Source organism: Chiloscyllium plagiosum, chromosome 35, assembly GCF_004010195.1.
Source record: "Chiloscyllium plagiosum isolate BGI_BamShark_2017 chromosome 35, ASM401019v2, whole genome shotgun sequence".
In the NCBI taxonomy this organism is placed as follows: domain Eukaryota; kingdom Metazoa; phylum Chordata; class Chondrichthyes; order Orectolobiformes; family Hemiscylliidae; genus Chiloscyllium; species Chiloscyllium plagiosum.
In genome coordinates, this window is record NC_057744.1 from 7,970,775 (window position 1) to 7,990,163 (window position 19,389).

At 44.9% G+C, this 19,389-nt stretch overlaps 1 protein-coding gene across 2 annotated transcripts in view; it reads right to left on the reverse strand.

Annotated features, from left to right (window-relative positions):
• c2cd2l (c2cd2 like) overlaps window positions 1-19,389 on the reverse strand; it is a 154,230-nt gene that overhangs the window by 6,707 nt on the left and 128,134 nt on the right. The window contains exons 8-12 of one of the 2 annotated variants that reach the window (XM_043676586.1): window positions 15,950-16,014; window positions 12,256-12,383; window positions 7,886-8,054; window positions 5,486-5,578; window positions 3,455-3,591 (exon numbers count right to left, since the gene is read on the reverse strand). In XM_043676586.1, coding sequence (XP_043532521.1) covers window positions 3,455-3,591; window positions 5,486-5,578; window positions 7,886-8,054; window positions 12,256-12,383; window positions 15,950-16,014 — 592 coding nt within the window. The remainder of the gene's footprint in view (window positions 1-3,454; window positions 3,592-5,485; window positions 5,579-7,885; window positions 8,055-12,255; window positions 12,384-15,949; window positions 16,015-19,389) is intronic. The other variant, XM_043676587.1, reaches the window with a different exon arrangement.

Here is a 19,389-nt window from a genome sequence, read left to right on the forward strand (position 1 = left end):
AATTTGTTTTTCTCTTTTCCTAAAGAGAGAGAGAGAGAGAGAGAGAGACTGAGTGTGTGTGTGTGTGTGTGTGTGTACATACATAGTTATACTTCTAGATTATTGACAGTATAAGCCAACAATTGAATAAGATTTTGGTTTATTATTAAAACAACAATGTGTTTATTTACGAATTCTGATTGGTAGATGCTTTAAAATTAAAGCATGGCTTAGATCAGGCATTTAATTTTCCTTTTAAATATTTTTATTTAATGGTGTGACCATGGTCTTATGGGACTAGAGTGAGTGTACTCCTGCAGTGTTGGTCATAACACGATGGCTGAATTTTCCAATGGTCAGGACATAATCTTGAAAGTGTAGAAGTGAGAACAGAGATGAGGAGGAATTTCTTCTCTCAGATTTCAGTGAATCTGTGAAGCTTTACCACGGATGGCTGTTGAAGTTGGGTCGTGAAGTACATTGAAGGCTGAGATAGATGTTAAACCAGTTAGGGAATCAACTGGGGATAAGGCAGGAAGGTGGAATTGAGGATTATCAGCTCAGCCATTATCTTACTGAATGGTGGGACTGATTCATTGGGCTGAATGGCCTACTTTAGCTGCTACGTCTTATGGTCATATGCATGGGGACCCTGCCAAATGTCCAGTGTAGCAGAATCTGAGGGAATTGTTCAGGAAATTGAAGATAACGTGAGGTAATTCTGCTACGCCTGGAGCCCACCCAAATACCCCTTTAAAGTCAGAGCATTCAGAGGGTTTGGATGCAGTTAAGTAAGGTTGTAAGTTTGCTCACTGGGCTGGTAAGTTTGTTTTCAGACGTTCTGTCACTGTGCTAGGTAACATCATCAATGAGCTTCCAGTAAAATGCTGGTGTTCTGTCCCACTTACTATGTGTGTGTCTTGGTCTGTTAAGGTGAGTGAAATCACTTCCAGTTCCTTTTCTCAGAGGTTGGTAAATGGGGTGCAAATCAATGTGTTTATTGATGGAGTTCTAATTTGAATGCTAGGCCTCTAGGAATTCCCGTGCATGTTTTTGTTTAGCCTGTCTTAGATGGATGTGCTGTCCCAGTCAAAGCGGTGTCCTTCTTTTTGTAGTGGGTCATGTCTTTTGGTGGAATAGTCTGGTAGTCATCTCCAGGATGTCTTCGATGTATGGTAGTGTGGCTAGAGTCTCTGCGCATGTTGTGTCTTCTTGTTTGAATTTGTTGTTTTAAGAATTGGTAGACTGTGTTCATCGGGTACCCATTGTTCTTGAATATGCTGTGTAGGTATTTTTCTTCTGATGCTCATAGTGCCTGGGTACTGCAGTGTGTTGTGGCCTGTTTAAATAATGTCCTGATGCAGCAGGCCAGACAGGCAGGAAACTAGCTACCCAGATATATGAACACCAACTAGTCACCAAAAGACATGACCAGCTATTACTAGTATCCTTACACACAGACGATGAAGGACTCCACTTCGGCTGGGGCAATATATCCATCCTGAGACAGGCTAAACAGAGAGACACATGGGAATTCTGAGAGGCCTGGCATTCAGACTGGAACTCCATCAATAAACACATCAATCTGGACCCCATTTACCAACATCTGAGAAAAGGAACCATAAGTGATATCACCCACCTTAACAGACTAAGACACATAAATAGAAAGTGGAACAGAACACCAACGCTTCACTGGAGGATCACTGATGATGTTACCTAGTATGGTGAGGAAATGTCTGGGAACAAACCTAGATTAGATTAGATTACTTACAGTGTGGAAACAGGCCCTTCAGCCCAACAAGTATACACCGACCCGCCAAAGCGCAAACTACCAGACCCCTTGACCTATCACTACGGGTAATTTAGCATGGCCAATTCACCTAACCTGCACATTTTTGGATTGTGGGAGGAAACCGGAGCACCCGGAGGAAACCCAGAAACCCACGCAGACACGGGGAGAATGTGCAAACTCCACACTGTCAGTCACCTGACGCTGGAATTGAACCCAGGTCTCTGGCGTTGTAAGACAACAGTGCTAACCACTGTACCACCGTGCCGCTCACATGTTAGATATTACAAAGCTAGTCTAACTCCAGTTAGCTCAGTGTTAAACCTACCCCATAATCCAAAATTGCACCAGAACCTGTCCTGACTTTCCCTTTTCCCCTGGAACCTTAACCCTTCCCCTACACATGTATACTTGCTCCCTATGGAACCCCCCAAATCCAACCCTGGATCTAATCCCCCTTCCTTCCACCCTGGACCTGACCCCTCCTTTCTGCTCTGGCCATGCAGATACACCCTGTTCCGGATATGCCCATCCCCTGGAACCCAACACTACTCACTCACCGCTGGACCCAAACCCACTTCATCTGCCACCAAACTGGACCCCTAGGGTACCAGCAACTACCACCCTTACACACTCCTCGCGGCTCCACCTGTAATCTCTGACCTACCCTAAATATTCCACCACTCAGCTGGCCCTCTTGCTATCTTGTGCAGTTGTACCCTCATTAACAGGCACTTTACCCACCCGGCACTCTACCTCCAACTACCTGCCTCCCCCTCCACCAGGAGATTTGCCCTTCCGACATCCTAGTCCCTCACTTACTTTACCGATTCACCCTTCCCCCGGGAGTAGTCAAGATGGCTGTCCACTGTGCTGGATCTTTATATCATCGAAAAGTAATCACTGACTGGTGCGGAAGAACAGATGAGGTTTGCCTACTCTGACTGTTCTACACCATGAGGATCCAGTCAGAATGGATGTGCAGCAAAACCCCTGAATCGCTACCTCCTGTTACAAGTATAGAGCTCGCTTAAAAATAGAAGGAATGAGTGGCAACCTGAATGAGATTGTCACTAATTAGAAAACGTGGCCCAATATATTCATCAATAATCTTCTGGAAGTAACTCGCTTTGGAACATATTATCAAAGAAACTATATTCCACCAGTAAGCTTCTGCCACTAATTTGATTTTGTGATTTACGTTGGTCATTTGAATTTCACTTTCACTGTTCGTTGCTGTATTTCTTCCTACCTAATTGGCTGATTAAATTACTGCTCCCTAATTTATATGAGGTGGAGATGCCGGAGTTGGACCGGGGAGGACAAAGTCAAAAATCAAACAACACCAGGTTTAGTCCAGCAGGTTTGCTTGAAATTGCAAGGTTTCTGAGCTCAGCTCCTTCCTCAGGCGTGGAGTGATAGCGAGGTATAAGACACAGTATTAAGAAACAAAATGTTAGCAACTTTAAAAACTAGTTGCCCTTGTTGAATCCTTTAATCAGTTAGGAGATAGATTGTTGATTAAAATGCAAAATCCAAATTCCTTTCAAGTCTTTGTCCCTAAGTCGTAGCCCACTCTCAGTCACTCCCTAATGGGTACAGGAGCAACATTGGAAGGGAAGCCCCAGGGAGCTGTAGGAATCAGAGTGAAGTATTTGCAGCAAACTGCGAAAGACAGAACGTTACCTTAGAGATGCCTGATATAATCAGGGTGCTGCGTTTCGTTGGAGTCCTTTTGCTGGGCTTGTTGGCGGATTCTGTCAGCTGCCGGATTGCCGTCTGTACCACAGGATCCAAACCATTGGCCAGGTGATTATCCGCTGCTTACCACACAAACAAACAAGATGATTAGCATGAGGCACACTGACCGAGAGAGAGAGAGAGCGAGGGAGAGAGAAAAGAGAGAAATAAAAGAGAGAGAGAAAACGAGAGAGAGATAAAGAAAGAGAGAAAGAGAAAAAGTGGAAAAAAAAGAAAGAGAAAAAGAAAGACAGCACCAGGAAGAAACAGAGGGGCACAGAGAGTGAAGGAAGGTGTAGAAAGGGTGACAGAGGGTAAGAGAATCGTAGAATCCCTACAGTGTGGATTCAGCCCATTGAGTCCATACTGACCCACCAAACAGCAGACTACCCAAACCTAATACCTTATCCTATCCCCATAACGCCACATTTCCCATGGCTAAACCACCTAGCCTGCACATACTGGGACACTATGGGCAATTTAGTATGGCCAGTCAATCAGGCTACAATATTATAGCCTGTCCCATAAAGTTGTGATGTACAATACAGATTCTCCCACTCCACCAAGAAATGGCAAAACGATAGAAAACTCTAACCAATTCGGAACAAAGGTATTCTGAAAGAAAGTCTCTGACCTCTGTAAACAATCAGAGTTACTCTATGACATATTATTCCACATGATTGTGCCAAACTGACGATTACTGACTATCCATTCATTTATAATTATACATATATTTCCTCTGACAATTTTACCAGCCACTTTCTTCTCCACTAGGTGTTGGCTCCATGTTTGCGTACAGTGCCCTGGGCACTGGTGACCCTCCATCATGTCATCTTTTTTATGTGAAGGACTTGATAACAAATGCCAGCTGTGAGCATCACAGAATTCAGACAGTACAGAAAGAGGCCATTTGACCCTCGAGTCTGCATCCATTCTCCAACCCAGCCCTATACCCTTGCTGAACTTCTGAAGAACGGTCACTGAACCCGAAACGTCAATTCTGATCTCTGCCTGACCTGCTGAGTTCTTCCAGCAATTTCTGTTTTTGCCACACCCTCACTCCATTCTTGTATTTTATCATGGCTAATTCTGGACCATGGACGGAAACCGGAGCACTTGGAGGAAACCAACGCAGACTCGGGGAGAATGTGCAAACTCCACACAGACAGACACCCGAGGGTGGAATCGAACCCAGGTCTGTGGTGTTGAGAGGCAGCAGTGCTAACCACTGGTTAGCTTCAGCTCATTCCTACCCAATTTTCACTCACTGGCCATCAGTGAATAACAACTAGGAGTGGAACCGTGGCTGACTTAACCAGGATTATAGTTCTTTACAGCTGTCTTGACAATGCTCAGTGGACCCAGTGCAGTGCAACAATTAAGTCAGGAACCACTCCTGATCACTTCCTCACAGTGAATACATGAGTTGGATTCAGTAGCAATTGGAAAAAAACAGGCTGCTTCTAACATTCCATTGCCAGAGAGCGCAGAGTGGTGATATGATGTTCTATGAAGTTAAAGGCTTTTGGAACAAAATAGCATTACTGGATCTTTAAAACATCATGTAAAAAAATCTGGGTCAACAAATGCTGAGCCTAACACTTAAGGAATTTTTTGAACATAAAATCACAAGATGTAGGAACACAAGCACACCATTCAGCCCATCGAGTCTGCTCCACCATTCAAGGAGATAATGGGAGTACAGTTAGGTCATTCAAGGCCAAGTACAAGCTTCATGGAGGACAGACAGTGATTCAACAGAATTGATTTGACAGATCTGATTAACCATGACCTTATTGAAAGGCACAGCTGGCTTGAGGGGCCCTCTCCTCAGTTTTGTGTTCAAAAGGAACTATCTTAAAATATTAAGAACAGTTTAAATGCCCAGCAAATTCTCTAAAGGGGCAGAAGGTTTAATATCCCTCATTATCTCTGAGCACAACTAGACAAAACACTTCAAATATCGTGTGAACCTACCATTACTGGGAGACACATTGACAGAACTATCTTCCATCTTGATGGACCTCTTGTCTGTTACTTCCACCTTGGAAGGTGACCGTGTCGGAGAATCTGTGGGTGGATAGGTGTAATTGGTTATAGAATGACAATAGAGAGACTCTAAATATGTTACTATAGCTGTGTTTGAGCTCAACGAAGTGGTGACAGCCATGGGCACTATGAACCATGATGATACCTAGCTAGGACAATAAATTAAGTGCGTTATGTGTAATTACACAGTATATGCAGCACAGAAACAGCATCAGGTCGACTGCACCACATGAGAATTCTCACTCCTTTATTTTATTCCACCCAATCAGTATAATCCTCTTTGCCTTTCCTGTTCATGTATGTATCTAGCTTCCCTTAAACCAACTGAAGTTATTCCCCTAAACTATTCCTTACAGTGGCAAAGTCCACATTCTAATCACTCTTCGTGTAGAAAAGATTTCTATTGAATTCACTGAAATCATGGGCACTTAAGGAGGGCAAGAAGTGATCTAGGGCTAGATTGGGTAAACACATGATGGATGATCTAGATGACCAAGGAGTTCAGAACCAAGGGTCATCATTTGAGGATTTGGGGTAGCTCATTTACAAATGAGATGAGGAGAAATTTCTTCATCCAGAGAGCGGTGAGCCTGTGGAATTCTCTGCTTCAGAAAGTGGTTGAGGTCAAACAGCAAATATTTTCAAGAAGGAGTTAGATACAATTCTTCGGGCTAAAGGGATCATAGGGGAGGGGTGAAAGTGGGAACAGGGTAGTGAATTGGATGATCAGCAATGGTCCTGCTAAATGACCTACGTCTGCTCTGATTTTAGAGTCATAGAGTAATACAGCATAGAAACAAGCCCTTCAACCCAAACTGGTCCTTATTGACCAAGGTGCCCACTGAGCTAGTTCCAATTGCCCTTCCCATCCATGTACCTATCCAAATGTTTTTTTAAACGTTGCTATTGCAACTGCCTCAACCACTTTCACTGGCAGCCCATTCTGTATACAGAGGAACCTCGACTATCCAGCATTCGATTATCAGATCATCAGATTATCCGGCAAGATCACAAGGTCCCGATGCTTGGCTAAACTATGTTATCCAGCATTCAATTATCCAGAATTCGATTAACTGAATGAAATACTCCCTGCCCGTGTCCTTCGGATAATCAAGGTTCCCCTGTACACACTGCTCTCTACATTAAAAAGTTGCCCCCTCAGGTCCTTCTTAAGTCTTTCCCCTCTCATATTAAACCTATGCCATCTAGTTTTCAGTTCCCCATTCTGGGGAAAAAAAAGACAATGTACATTCTTCCTATCTATGCCCCTGGTGATGCCCCTTTTCTATGTTACAATGTTAAAGAGGCTATTGTCCCACCATACTTCCAGGATGAAAGACACAATCCATATTTACACCCGTTGTCCATTGTCCAATATTTAACCTAAGTGACCATTCCACCTGGATGAACCTTTGTTGCCAGTGTTAAACCTGGGCATGTCTCATAGCCAATTCTGGTCCTGACTTCTGTTAGCAGCTATGGGAACTGCAAACAGAATCATAAGCCCTTCTTCCACTACACCATTGGAGACACTAAGGAAAATCAGACAGGTCTGGCCCTAAATTGCACAGAGATCAAATCTTGTAATATGAAGTTTGAAGAAAAGTTAACAAATTTGGGCTTGTAAAAATGGTGATTCAAGAGGTGCTGACATTTTTAATTCGACTGAAATGTTGATGAAGGTGTTTCAGGTGAGTTGTTCAATATCCCATAATGCAGAAAGAAGCCATTCAGCCCATCGAGTCTGTACCAACCCTCCAAAGAGCACCCTTCCCCACCCTATCCCCACATTCCCCAGGGCTAATCCACCTGCATATTCCTGGACACCATGGAGCAGTTTAGCAATGCCAATCCACCTAACCCACATATCTTTGGACAGTAGGAGGAAACCCGAGCACTTAGAGGAAACCCACGCAGACACAGGGAGAATGTGCAAACTCCACACGGACAGTCACCTGAGGGTGGCATCGAACCCGGGTCCCTGGTGCTGTGAGGCAGCAGTGCTAACCACTGAGCCACACTTGGATTAATAGGATATTATCAATAGACCATCATCTCCTATTTTCTACCTATAGCCCTTAACAATGACAAGGTAAAGCTGTCAATGGCCTGCATGTTGTGAATTATGGTTAAAAACATGAATCAAAGAAAAATGAACTCTTGCACAATTGGACCAGTGCACGGACACTGTGGCCTTCCTTATAATCTGCAGTTTTTAAAACAGACTCTTTTCTTAATTGTTTCCAAAGACAACTAGAACTGAACCCTCCAATCCATAAATGGAACAGCCATCACCATTGTCAGCACAAATAGAAATTGGAACCTTACCTATCTTTCCATCGACCTTGGGCCGGGATTGGATGGTCGTTACCGTTGTCACTATGGTGCCATCGGGCATTATGGTTCGGTCCATTTCAATCTTTTTTGTAGGGGTGACTGTTCGTGCAGGAACCAGTGACTGGACTGTCTTAGAATCTGCAGGTTCTATATATCTCAACTGCAAAAAAAAAATCCATTGTTTTATTACTATATATTTCTAACTGCAAATTCCCTCCACTCATCACGTTTCCACAGCCATCGATCTTTGCTATCCTGCTCACTAGCCAATTAAAAAAAAAGGATTTGTTGGCTATCTTAGCATTTATTGCCCAACTCTGATTGCCCTTTGAAGGATGGGCTTTACAACACCAGGTTATAGTCCAACAGGTTTATTTGGAAGCACTAGCTTTCAGAGCGCTGCTCCTTCATCAGGTGGTTGTGGAATATAAGATCATAAGACACAGAATTTTTGCAAAAGTTTACAGTGTGATGTAACTGAAATTATATATTGAAAAAGACCTGGATTATTTGTTAGGTCTCCCATCTTTTAGAATGAACATGTTGGTTTCAGTTCTTTCATATGTAAATCACAAAACTTTTTTTAAAGTTACATTCTCAAGTGAACTTTAATAATTGGTGTCATGTCAGCCCAGATAATGCATTGAAGGTGTGAGGTGCCCTGTGTGAGACGGTGTGTGCCACAATGTTCAGACTGATTCGAAACTAAAAAAAAAAACAGCTTTACAGAATCTTACATGGATTCATGCAGTTTTGAGCAAAATCAAATGCAATTCTGCAAGTACAAATTCACCCCACAAACGTTTGTGTGTGTGTGTGTGTGGGGGGGGGGGGGGGGGAGAAGGATGTTATGAGTGTCTGTGAGAGCATGTGTGGGTGAGAGGGTGGAAGTTTGTGACAGCGTATAAGAGAGAGCTTGTGTATGAGAGAGCAACTGTGAGAGTCTATGGATCTGTAAGAGTATGTGTGCATGCGCGCGCGTGTGTGCATAGAAGTGTTTGTGTGTCTGTGTACACACACTCGCAGACAGACAGGCACAGACACACACTCCTGCAGACCCATATACTCACGCAGACCCTCTCATACACAAGCTCTCTCTCATATGATCACACATACAAGTACACTCCCACACTCACACGCATCCTCTCACAGACTTATACCCCTTTATACTCTCACACACTCTCTTATAGACACTCATAACCCCGCCCCACCCCATACACACACCCACATACAAAGTTTGTGGAGTGAATTTGTACTTGCAGAATTACATTTTATTTTGCTCAAAAACTTCGTGAATCCATTTAAGATTCTGTAAATCCATTTTTTGGATTAGAATCAGTCTGACACAGGGCACCTCACAACTTCAATGCATTATCTGGGCTGACATGACACCATTGTTAAAGTTTACTTTAAAAATGTTCTGCGATTTACATAGAGTCATAGAGAAGTACAACATGGAAACAGACCCTTCAGTCCAACCCATCCATGCTGACCAGATATCCCAACCTAATCTAGTCCCACCTGCCTGCACCCAGCCCATATCCCTCCAAACCCTTCCTATTCATATACCCATCCAAATGTCTCTTAAATGTTGCAGTTGTACCAGCCTCTACCACATCCTCTGGCAGCTCATTCCATACACGTACCACCCTCTGTGTGAAAAAGTTGTCCCTTAGGTCTCTTTTATATCTTTCCCCTCTCACCCTAAACCTATGCCTGAAACCAACATGCTCATTCTAAAAGATGAGAGACTTAACAAACAATCCAGCAAGTATATAATGAACAATAAGTGAGGAGTAAAACATTATATCACTAAAGGGATATTTATAATTTCAATATATAAATTCAGTTCCATCACATTAATTGTTTGCTATAAATTCTGTGTCTTACGATCCCATACTCCACAACCACCTGATAAAGAAGCAGCGCTCTGAAAGCTAGTGCTTCCAAATAAACCTGTTGAACTATAACCTGGTGTTGTGATTTTTAACTTTGTACATCCCAGTCCAACACTGGCATCTCCAAATCATGATTTTAAATACAATTCAGTAATTTGCTAGGCCACTTCACAGAGCAGTTATGAGGCTCTATGTTGATCATAGAAGAGAATCTCTATAGACCATTCAGTCCAACAGATCCACACCGACTCTCCAAAGAGCATCCCAGCTAGAATCACCCCCCTACTCTACCCCTGGAACTCTGTATTTCCCATAGACAACCCAGATATCTCTGTATACAATGGGCAATTTAGCATGGTAAAGCCACCTAATCTGAACATCTTTGTTCTGTGGGAGGAAACCGGAGCACCCAGCGGACACCCACGCAGACACGGGGAGAATGTGCAAACTCCACACAAACAGGCGTCCGAGGCTGGAATTGAACCCGGGTCCCTGATGCTGTGAGGCAGCAGTGCTAACCAGTGAGCCACCATTGTTTGTGGGTCTGGAGTGAGATGTGGGCCAGACTGGGTTTAACAGAAGATTTCCTTCTTTAAAGGACACAGGTAACTAGATGGATTTTTACAACAACCCAGTAATTCTGTCACCACCTCCCATTAGTGATATAAATGTTTTACTCCTCACTTACTTACTTGATATTCACTGGCTGCCACAGCAAATGGACCAGTGTCTCCAGGTTGTGTGACAGATTCAATTACATTTGCAGAAGGAGGCCATTCAGCCCATCAAATCTGCACCAGTTAACAAAGTTCTGACTGCACTAACCCCACTTTTCAGTTTATTGAATCTACCGCCCTGAAGGCTGTTGCAATACAAGTGAATATCTAAATGTTATTAAAGTTCTGACTCAACTGTTTCAGTCTCCCACTAGAGTGAAAAAAAACCCTTCAACTCTCCTCTTTCCCTTCTCGTTCTTACCTTAAATCCAACTCCACTGCTTAGTGGTCTCTCTACTAATGGAAAAAGTGCCTTCGTATCCACCATCTCTATATCCCTCATAATCTTACACAGGTTCTGTCTTAGCCTTTGCTGCTTCAAACAAATAAACCCCAGCCTATCTAATCTTTCCAAGTAACTCAGTTCCTCCAATCCAGGCAGTATCTTTGTAAATCCCTCTGCATTGTCTCTAATGCAAACACATCTTTCCTCGAGTGGTGACCACAATTGCACACAGTACTCCAGTTGTGGCTCAACCAGTACTTTATACTGGTTCCAGAATGTTATTATATAAAGACACTCTCTGCTACTGGGCTCCATTGAACTTTACCCTACTCTTGCCTCGATATCAAACAATTCAATGATAAGAAGGTTCAAAACAGAGCTCTGCACATAATAGGAGATTAAACCTAGAATTGGGTGGCTTAATTACTGGATGCAGGTTTGCTCGCTGAGCTGGAAGGTTCATTTTCAGACATTTCATCACCATACTCGGTAACATCTCCAGTGAGCAGGTGTCCTTTTTGAGTGCCCCCTTGACAACTCAGGAAGTGCAGGAGGCGGTGAGGCTGCACCAGAGTGGTAAAGTGGGCCAGATGGATTCCAAACTGAAGACTTGGACCCCATTTACCACCCGCTGAGAAAAATAGGAAATGACATCACCACAGGAAATGACATCACCAATCCAAAGAAACCCAAACATATAAATAGAAAGCAGGAAACATCAGTAGTGCTTCATCTGAAGGCTCACTGAAGATGTTACCTACCATAGTGACAAACGTCAGCTCAGCGAGCAAACCTACATCCAGAAGCTCAACCTGAGCTACAAATCTTCTCAAAACCCGCTGGCTTAATCACTCACTAGCTAAAGTCTGTAAGTTGTTTAGGTTGAATGTACTTTCCTTGTCACTATTTTGAGCCAGGTTGAAACTTTATTGCTGGAACAGCACAGCAGGTCAGGCAGCATCCAGGGAACAGGAGATTCGACGTTTCGGGCACAGGCCCTTCCTCAGGAATGAGCAGAGAGTGTTCAGCAGGAGAAGATAAAAGGTAGGGAGGAGGGACTTGGAGGAGGGGAGTTGGAAATGTGATAGGTGGAAAGAGGTCAACGTGTGGGTGATAGGTCGGAGTAGGATGGAGGCGGAGAGGTCAACAGTCTGGAGTGGGAGGGGGAGTTGAAATGCTGTGCCACAGGTTGGTTGGGTTGGTTCGTCCGGATGGCCAGAGATACTATTTTGAGCCAGATGCACCTGTTCAATATTTGTGGCCTGCAACATGAGCTATTTGCACATTTACATCAAAATTGAACAGAGAGGATTTTTCAGTTTGAGTGCGCCACTACATCCTTCTGAGGTACCTAACAGTTTCTGATTAAAGGAGGGAGACCAAAAGGCAGAGACAACAAAATGGAACCAGCAAAGGGCTTAATAAAAGTAAAAGAAGCGTTTGGCAAGACTGGTGGGTTACCTCCAGTGACACTGATCCAGTCAGAGTATTTGACATCTTCGGAGTGGCTGTTAATGGAAAGTTATGACATCCAGAAGGGGATCTCCGCGATAAATCCAGTGGGATCACACTCTGCCCTAATACCATGTCTGCAAAAGAATGAACAGGGTCTGTGATTGCTTCTTATACTGGTCTATATCATCTATTCACCCATCACTGGGTACAGTGCACAAACAGGTCCTCACACACTCCATGATGACCCAACTGAGACACAGTCTATCAACCCATGAAGCCATTGCACAACCAGCTTCAGCACTTTTTGTGACATTGGAATTCCTGGAGATTTTTATAGTACATTTTGTTAGGTCTCACTGTATGTGGTATGATTCTCAGACAGTATACATCATCACAGGAAGTAACAGAATGTCTTAAAACCTTGTCCTCTCTTGCAACTTCATGTTAAGTTGAAACCATAGTAAGATGTTTCTTTATAGAGTTATAAAGATGTACAGCACCAAAACAGACCCTTTGGTTCAACTCTTCCATGCTGACCAGATATTCTAAATTAATCTAGTCCCATTTGCCAGCATTTGACCCATATCCTTCTGAACTTTTCCTATTCATATACCCACACAGATACCTTTTAAATGTTGTAATTGTACCAGCCTCATTCCATACTCGCCCCACCCTCTGCATGAAAACTTTGCTCCTTAGGTCCCTTTTAAATCTTTCCCCTTTCACCTTAAAACTATCCCCTCTAGATTGGAAAAGACCTTGTCTATTTACCCTATCCATGCCCCTCATAATTTTATAAACCTCTATAAGGTCACCCCTCAGCCTCCAACACTCCAGGAAAAACAGCCCCAGCCTGTTCAGCCTCTCCCTGTAGCTCAAACCCTTCAATTCTGGCAACATTGTTGAAAGTGATCAAAACAAATTTAAAAGTTTCACAAATAGCAGGGAGACCAGAATTGCACGCAGTATTCCAAAAGTGGTCTAACCAACGTCCTGTACAGCCGCAACATGATTTCCCAACTCCTACATTCAATGCACTGATGGATAAAGGAAAGCATGCCAAATGCCTTCTTCACTATCCTATCTACCTGAGACTCCACTTTCAAGGAGCTATGAACCTGCACTCCAAGGTCTCTTTTTTCAGCAACACTCCCCAGGATCTTACCATTAAGTGTATAAGTCCTGCCCTGATTTGCGTTTCCAAACTGCAGCAACTCACATTTATCTAAATTCAAGTCCAGCTGCCACTCCTTGCCCACTGACCCATCTGATCAAATTCCCGTTGTACTCTGAGGTAACCTTCCTTGCTTTCCACTGCACCTCCAATTTTGGTGTCATCTGCAAACTTACTAACCATACCTCCTATGTTCACATCCAAACTATTTATACAACTGACAATAAGCAGTGGACCCAGCACCGACTGGTGGCACACCACTGGTCACAGGCCACCAGTCTGAAAAGCAACCCTTCACCACTACTCCTTGTCTCCTAACTTCAAGCCAGTTCTGTAACCACAGGCAAGTTGTCCTTGTGATCTAACCTTGCTAACTAGTCTCCCATGTGGAACCTTGTCGAACGCCTTACTGAAATTGAAGGCATCCCTTGTGCAGCATTAGAATTATTATTTGATTTGTCACAGCAGAATTTTTCATGGTCTTATTGTATCGTTAAAGGACAAAGAGTGTGTTATAATTTTCTCAGTTGCTCAAGAAAAGAAAGGCATGTGCTCCCCTCTCATTACGACCATAACCACCAGTAAAAAAAGTTAAGACTCAACTCTTGTAAATTAGTCTCTTTTCCTGACTAAGGGCTACTTAAGCAACACCAACAGTTCAATAATGAGCCAAACAGAAGTTTGGTCCAGTCTGGATTGCTACACGTGTTCGATGAATAGGCAGCACTGACCAGGGTGCCTAGCAAAATTGGGATTGGGGTCTTTGGGTTGAGTGTCCCTCAATGATATATATTTAAGGGAGAGGGATGAACACAGACAAAAGAAATGAATTATACAGAAAACTCGTCACCTTAATCTTGTCTACATTCAGTGCTTTGGAAGCTGTCGGATTGTGAAGTTTTAAACTGAGTCAGGATGTTGGGGTTGCAATTCTACTCCAAACGCTTGATCACAAAATTAAACCTGACAGGCCAGTGCAGTACTGAGGGGGCACTGTGCTGTAGGGGATACCTGACAGGTCAGTGGAGTACTGAGGGGGCACTGTGCTGTAGGGGATACCTGACAGGTCAGTGCAGTACTGAGGGGGCACTGTGCTGTAGGGGATACCTGACAGGCCAGTGCAGTACTGAGGGGGCACTGTGCTGTAGGGGATACCCGACAGGCCAGTGCAGTACTGAGGGGCACTGTGCTGTAGGGGATACCTGACAGACCAATGCAGTACTGAGGGGGCACTGTGCTGTAGGGGATACCTGACAGGCCAGTGCAGTACTGAGGGGCACTGTGCTGTAGGGGATACCTGACAGGCCAGTGCAATACTGAGGGGGCACTGTGCTGTAGGGGATACCTGACAGACCAGTGCGGTACTGAGGGGGCACTGTGCTGTAGGGGATACCTGACAGGTCAGTACATTACTGAGGGGACACTGTGCTGTAGGGGATACCTGACAGGCCAGTGCAGTACTGAGGGGGCACTGTGCTGTAGGGGATACCTGACAGGCCAGTGCAGTACTGAGGGGGCACTGTGCTGTAGGGGATACCTGACAGGCCAGTGCAATACTGAGGGGGCACTGTGCTGTAGGGGATACCTGATAGGCCAGTGCAGTACTGAGGGGCACTGTGCTGTAGGGGATACCTGACCGGCCAGTGCAGTACTGAGGGGCACTGTGCTGTAGGGGATACCTGACAGGCCAGTGCAGTACTGAGGGGGCACTGTGCTGTAGGGGATACCTGACAGGTCAGTGCAGTACTGAGGGGGCACTGTGCTGTAGGGGATACCTGACAGGCCAGTGCAGTACTGAGGGGCACTGTGCTGTAGGGGATACCTGACCGGCCAGTGCAGTACTGAGGGGCACTGTGCTGTAGGGGATACCTGACAGGCCAGTGCAGTACTGAGGGGGCACTGTGCTGTAGGGGATACCTGACAGGCCAGTGCTGTACTGAGGGGCACTGTGCTGTAGGGGATACCTGACAGGTCAGTGCAGTACTGAGGGGGCACTGTGCTGTAGGGGATACCTGACAGACCAGTGCAGTACTGAGGGGGCAATGTGCTGTAGTGGATACCTGACAGGCCAGTGCAGTACTGAGGGGGCACTGTACTGTAGGGGATACCTGACCGGCCAGTGCAGTACTGAGGGGGCACTGTGCTGTAGGGGCCAGCTTCTAGATAAGAAGCACTGTCTGCTTACTCCACTGAAAGTTAAAGTTCTCATTTTAATTTAAAAATTTAAAAAACAGTGGACAAGTTCTCACTTCTCAATTTTGAACCCTTGAGTAATCGTACTAGAAGTACACTCACTGTTCACCATCACATTACAGTTTATAGGAGCTCACTGTACAAACATGCTGATGCGGTGTTTCAAATATTTAGTGACGTTTATTTTTGGGACATCTTTAGGTCTCTGAACGTCACCATATAAATGCAATATTGCTCTTCTTGTTTCCTTCCCTATTTGACCAATTGAACACAAGGCCTCTGGTCATTTTGAAGCTTGTTGTTAATGAGATTGAGTTCCAAGCGAACACTTACTCTCACTTTGCTCCAACTTCTCCATGATTTTCACCTTCATCTCTTTGCTTCTTGCCCCCAGCTCACTAGAAAAGAACAGAGAGATGAAGAGATTAATGGTGAGAACTCTCAATACCAAAACAACCATTAGAAACAGGCAGAAAGAATAAAACGAGTGCAAATGGATAACTCTCTGAAAGAGAACCACCAGTTCCTGCCCTGTGAAATCTGTTTCTTCCTATCTGGACTCAATATGTTTCTCCCCTGTCCAGTCCCTCCCCATTTACATCCATGATGCTTCTATTGCTTTATATTAGTTTCAGAATTTCCAGTTTGCAGAAACCAGCCACTTCCCTCTTGGACGTGCAATCACTTGACACATCCATCCCCGGTTAGGATAGTCTCAGCCCTCCACTTGTTTGTGGTAAGAAGGACTGAACTATCCCCATCCACCCCCGACCCTCCTTGGCCTGGCCAAGCCAGTCCTCACTCATCCAAATTCACTTTGAACAACTTCTCTTTTAATTCCTCTCATTTTCCTCAGGACAGAGGGGTGGCCGTGGGTAGCCACATGGGCCGCAGGTCAGCCTGTCTCTTTGTGGGGTACATGGAACATTCATTGTTCCAGTCCTATTCCGGACCCCACCCATAACTCTTTCTCCGGTATATCAATGACATCATCGGTGCTGCTTCCGTCTGTCATCTGGAATTGGAAAAATTTATCAATTTCGCTCCTGATTTCTACCCTGGTCCTATCTTCACTTGGGCGAAAGTGGGTACTGCAGATGCTGGAGATTAAAGTCAAGATTATAGTAATGCTGGAAAAGCACAGCAGGTCAGGCAGCATCCGAGGAGTAGGAAAATCGATGTTGTTTCGGGCAAAAGCCTTTCATCAGGAATGAGGTCTGACCTGCTGTGCTTTTCCAGCACTACTCTACCTCTGACTCCTCCCTTCCCTTCCCTTCCTTGACATCTCAGTTTCCATTTCTGAGGATAGGATGGTCACCAATGTCCACTACAAACCCACCGACTCCAACAGTTACCTTGACTACACATCCTGCTTCCTGTAAAGACTCTATTCCATTCTCCCAGCTCCTCCATCTCTGTCGCATCTGTTTTGGTGATGCCAACTTCTGCAGCGGGGGGGGGGCTTCAGAATTGTCCACCGATTTCCTCACCGAGGATTCCCCACCATGTGGTAGACAGGACACTTAGCTGGGTCTGACCCATCTCCCACACTTCCTCCTCAGCCCTCCTCTTGCCTCCGACTACAGCGATAGGGTCCCCCGGTCTTCACTTAAGCCCCCGCCCCCAACCCCTCCCCCTCAGCATCTACACCGAAAGAGTGTAAACCGCATTGGCCAGGGTCCCAGGTTTGATTCCAGCCTCAGGCGACTGTCTGTGTGGAGTTTGTACATTCTCCCAGAGTCTGCGTGGGTTTCCTCCGGGTGTTTCAGTTTCCTCCCACAGTCCAAAGATGTGCAGATTAGGTGAATTGGACATGCTAAATTGCCCATAGCTTTACGTGCTTTGGTCAGAGGAAAATGGGTCTGGGTGGACTGTTCTTCACAGAGTCGGTGTGGACTTGTTGGGCCAAATGACCTGTTTCCACACTATAGGGAGTCTAATCTATTTTCCATCATTCCCAACAGAATGCCCAGACAAATATTCCCCTCTCCTCCCTTGTCAGCCTTCCACAGAGACTATTCCCTTTGAGAACTCCTCCAATCCCAATACCTCCCCACACTCCCACCGCACCTTCCCATGCGACCACAGAAGATGTAACATCTGCCCATTTACTTCCTCCCTCCTCACTATCCAAGGCTCCAGAACCACCTTCCAGAAGAAGCACTGATTCACCTGCACTTCACTCCATCTAGTCTACTGAATTTGCTGATCACACTGTGGTCTCCTCTGCACTTGGGGAGATGAAATGTGGAGTGTGTTAACTTTGCAGAACGCCTACAGTCTGTCCACAAAACAACCCTGCCTTGCAACTCCAACACAGTGCCGTGCTCCTACACCAACATTGCTGCTGCAGTGTTCCAGTGAGTCTCAGCACAAGTTGAAACTTTATTGCTGGAACAGCACAGCAGGTCTGGCAGCATCCAGGGAACAGGAGATTCGACGTTTCGGGCACAAGGGCAAAGAACAAATCTCATTTTCCTCTTGGGGACCCTGCAGCCTCTCCGACTCAACATTGAGTTCAATAATTTTACAGCATGATCCCATCCTTCCATGTTTTGTACCCACCTCCACACCCTGTTCCCGTCATGACACAGGATGCCTACAGCACTGCACACCCATTCTCTCCTACTCTCAGCTCTCATTTCCACTTCTTTAGCTTTTCTTCTGTCCTAGCCTGCTATCAGTAGTCCCATCCCTACCCCTTTCATATATCTTTCTGTCCAGGCTCCATCTACACCTATCCACTCACCTCTCCCCCACACCCACACCCATACCTCAACTTCAGCAGAAACATCACATTTCCTAAGCTGCCAGCAGTTCTGATGAAATGTCACTGGACTCAAAATATTAACTCTGCTTTCACCCCTCAGATGTTGCCAGACCTGCTGAGTTTTGCCAGCTGATTCTATTTTTGCCTGTAACATAACCATCTTTGCATGGGTTTTACTCTGAAAATAACAGATCACCAACTCGCTCTCTGAATTTGTGAGCCTCCGAAATATACACCTCCGTTTCCTCTGAGTCACTGCCACAACTATTGCCTCCAGGTGGCACTGCTCAATAGTCGGGCTGGAAAAGCATAGCAGGTCAGGCAGCATCCGAGGAGCAGGAGAGTTGACGTTTCAGGCATAAGCCCTTCATCAGGAATGAAACATTGATTCTCCTGCTCCTTGGATGCTGCCTGACCTGCTGTGCTTTTCCAACACCACACTCTCGACTCTGATCTCCAGCATCTGCAGTCCTCACTCTCTCTTAGTTGATTTTGATACTGCAGAATAGCAAGACACCCACAAAGTTCCAAACTCTCTCTGTACTGTTCTGCATCATCAACTTGTGCAGTAAGTCCATTCAAAAGGAACAAGCTTTGGACTTTGCTGTGTACCTTAAACATGAAGGAAACTACATCCAAGTATTATTATCTATAGACTTAGGATGGCTTATTTTAGTTTCTAATTCTGTCCCAATTGTTTATATTAATGGGCACATCTTTCAAAGGCTTCTTTGTCAATGCTACAATACAGCTTTTTAGTCAGAATCTTACTAATAGCATTATGTATTACACTGCTCCAGCTCAGACTTTTGCAATTCTGACAAAACATCAGAGACCTAAAACATTCTCTCTCCACAGATGCAGCCTGAGGTGGGAGCATGTCAAACATTTTTTGTTCAGCCTTGCATTATCAAAGTTCATGTGTACCTGTGCACGTATGCTGTGTGTAGATTCCTGTCAGGGTCATTAGATTCTCTAACTGCATGAGAAAGCACAATTTTAT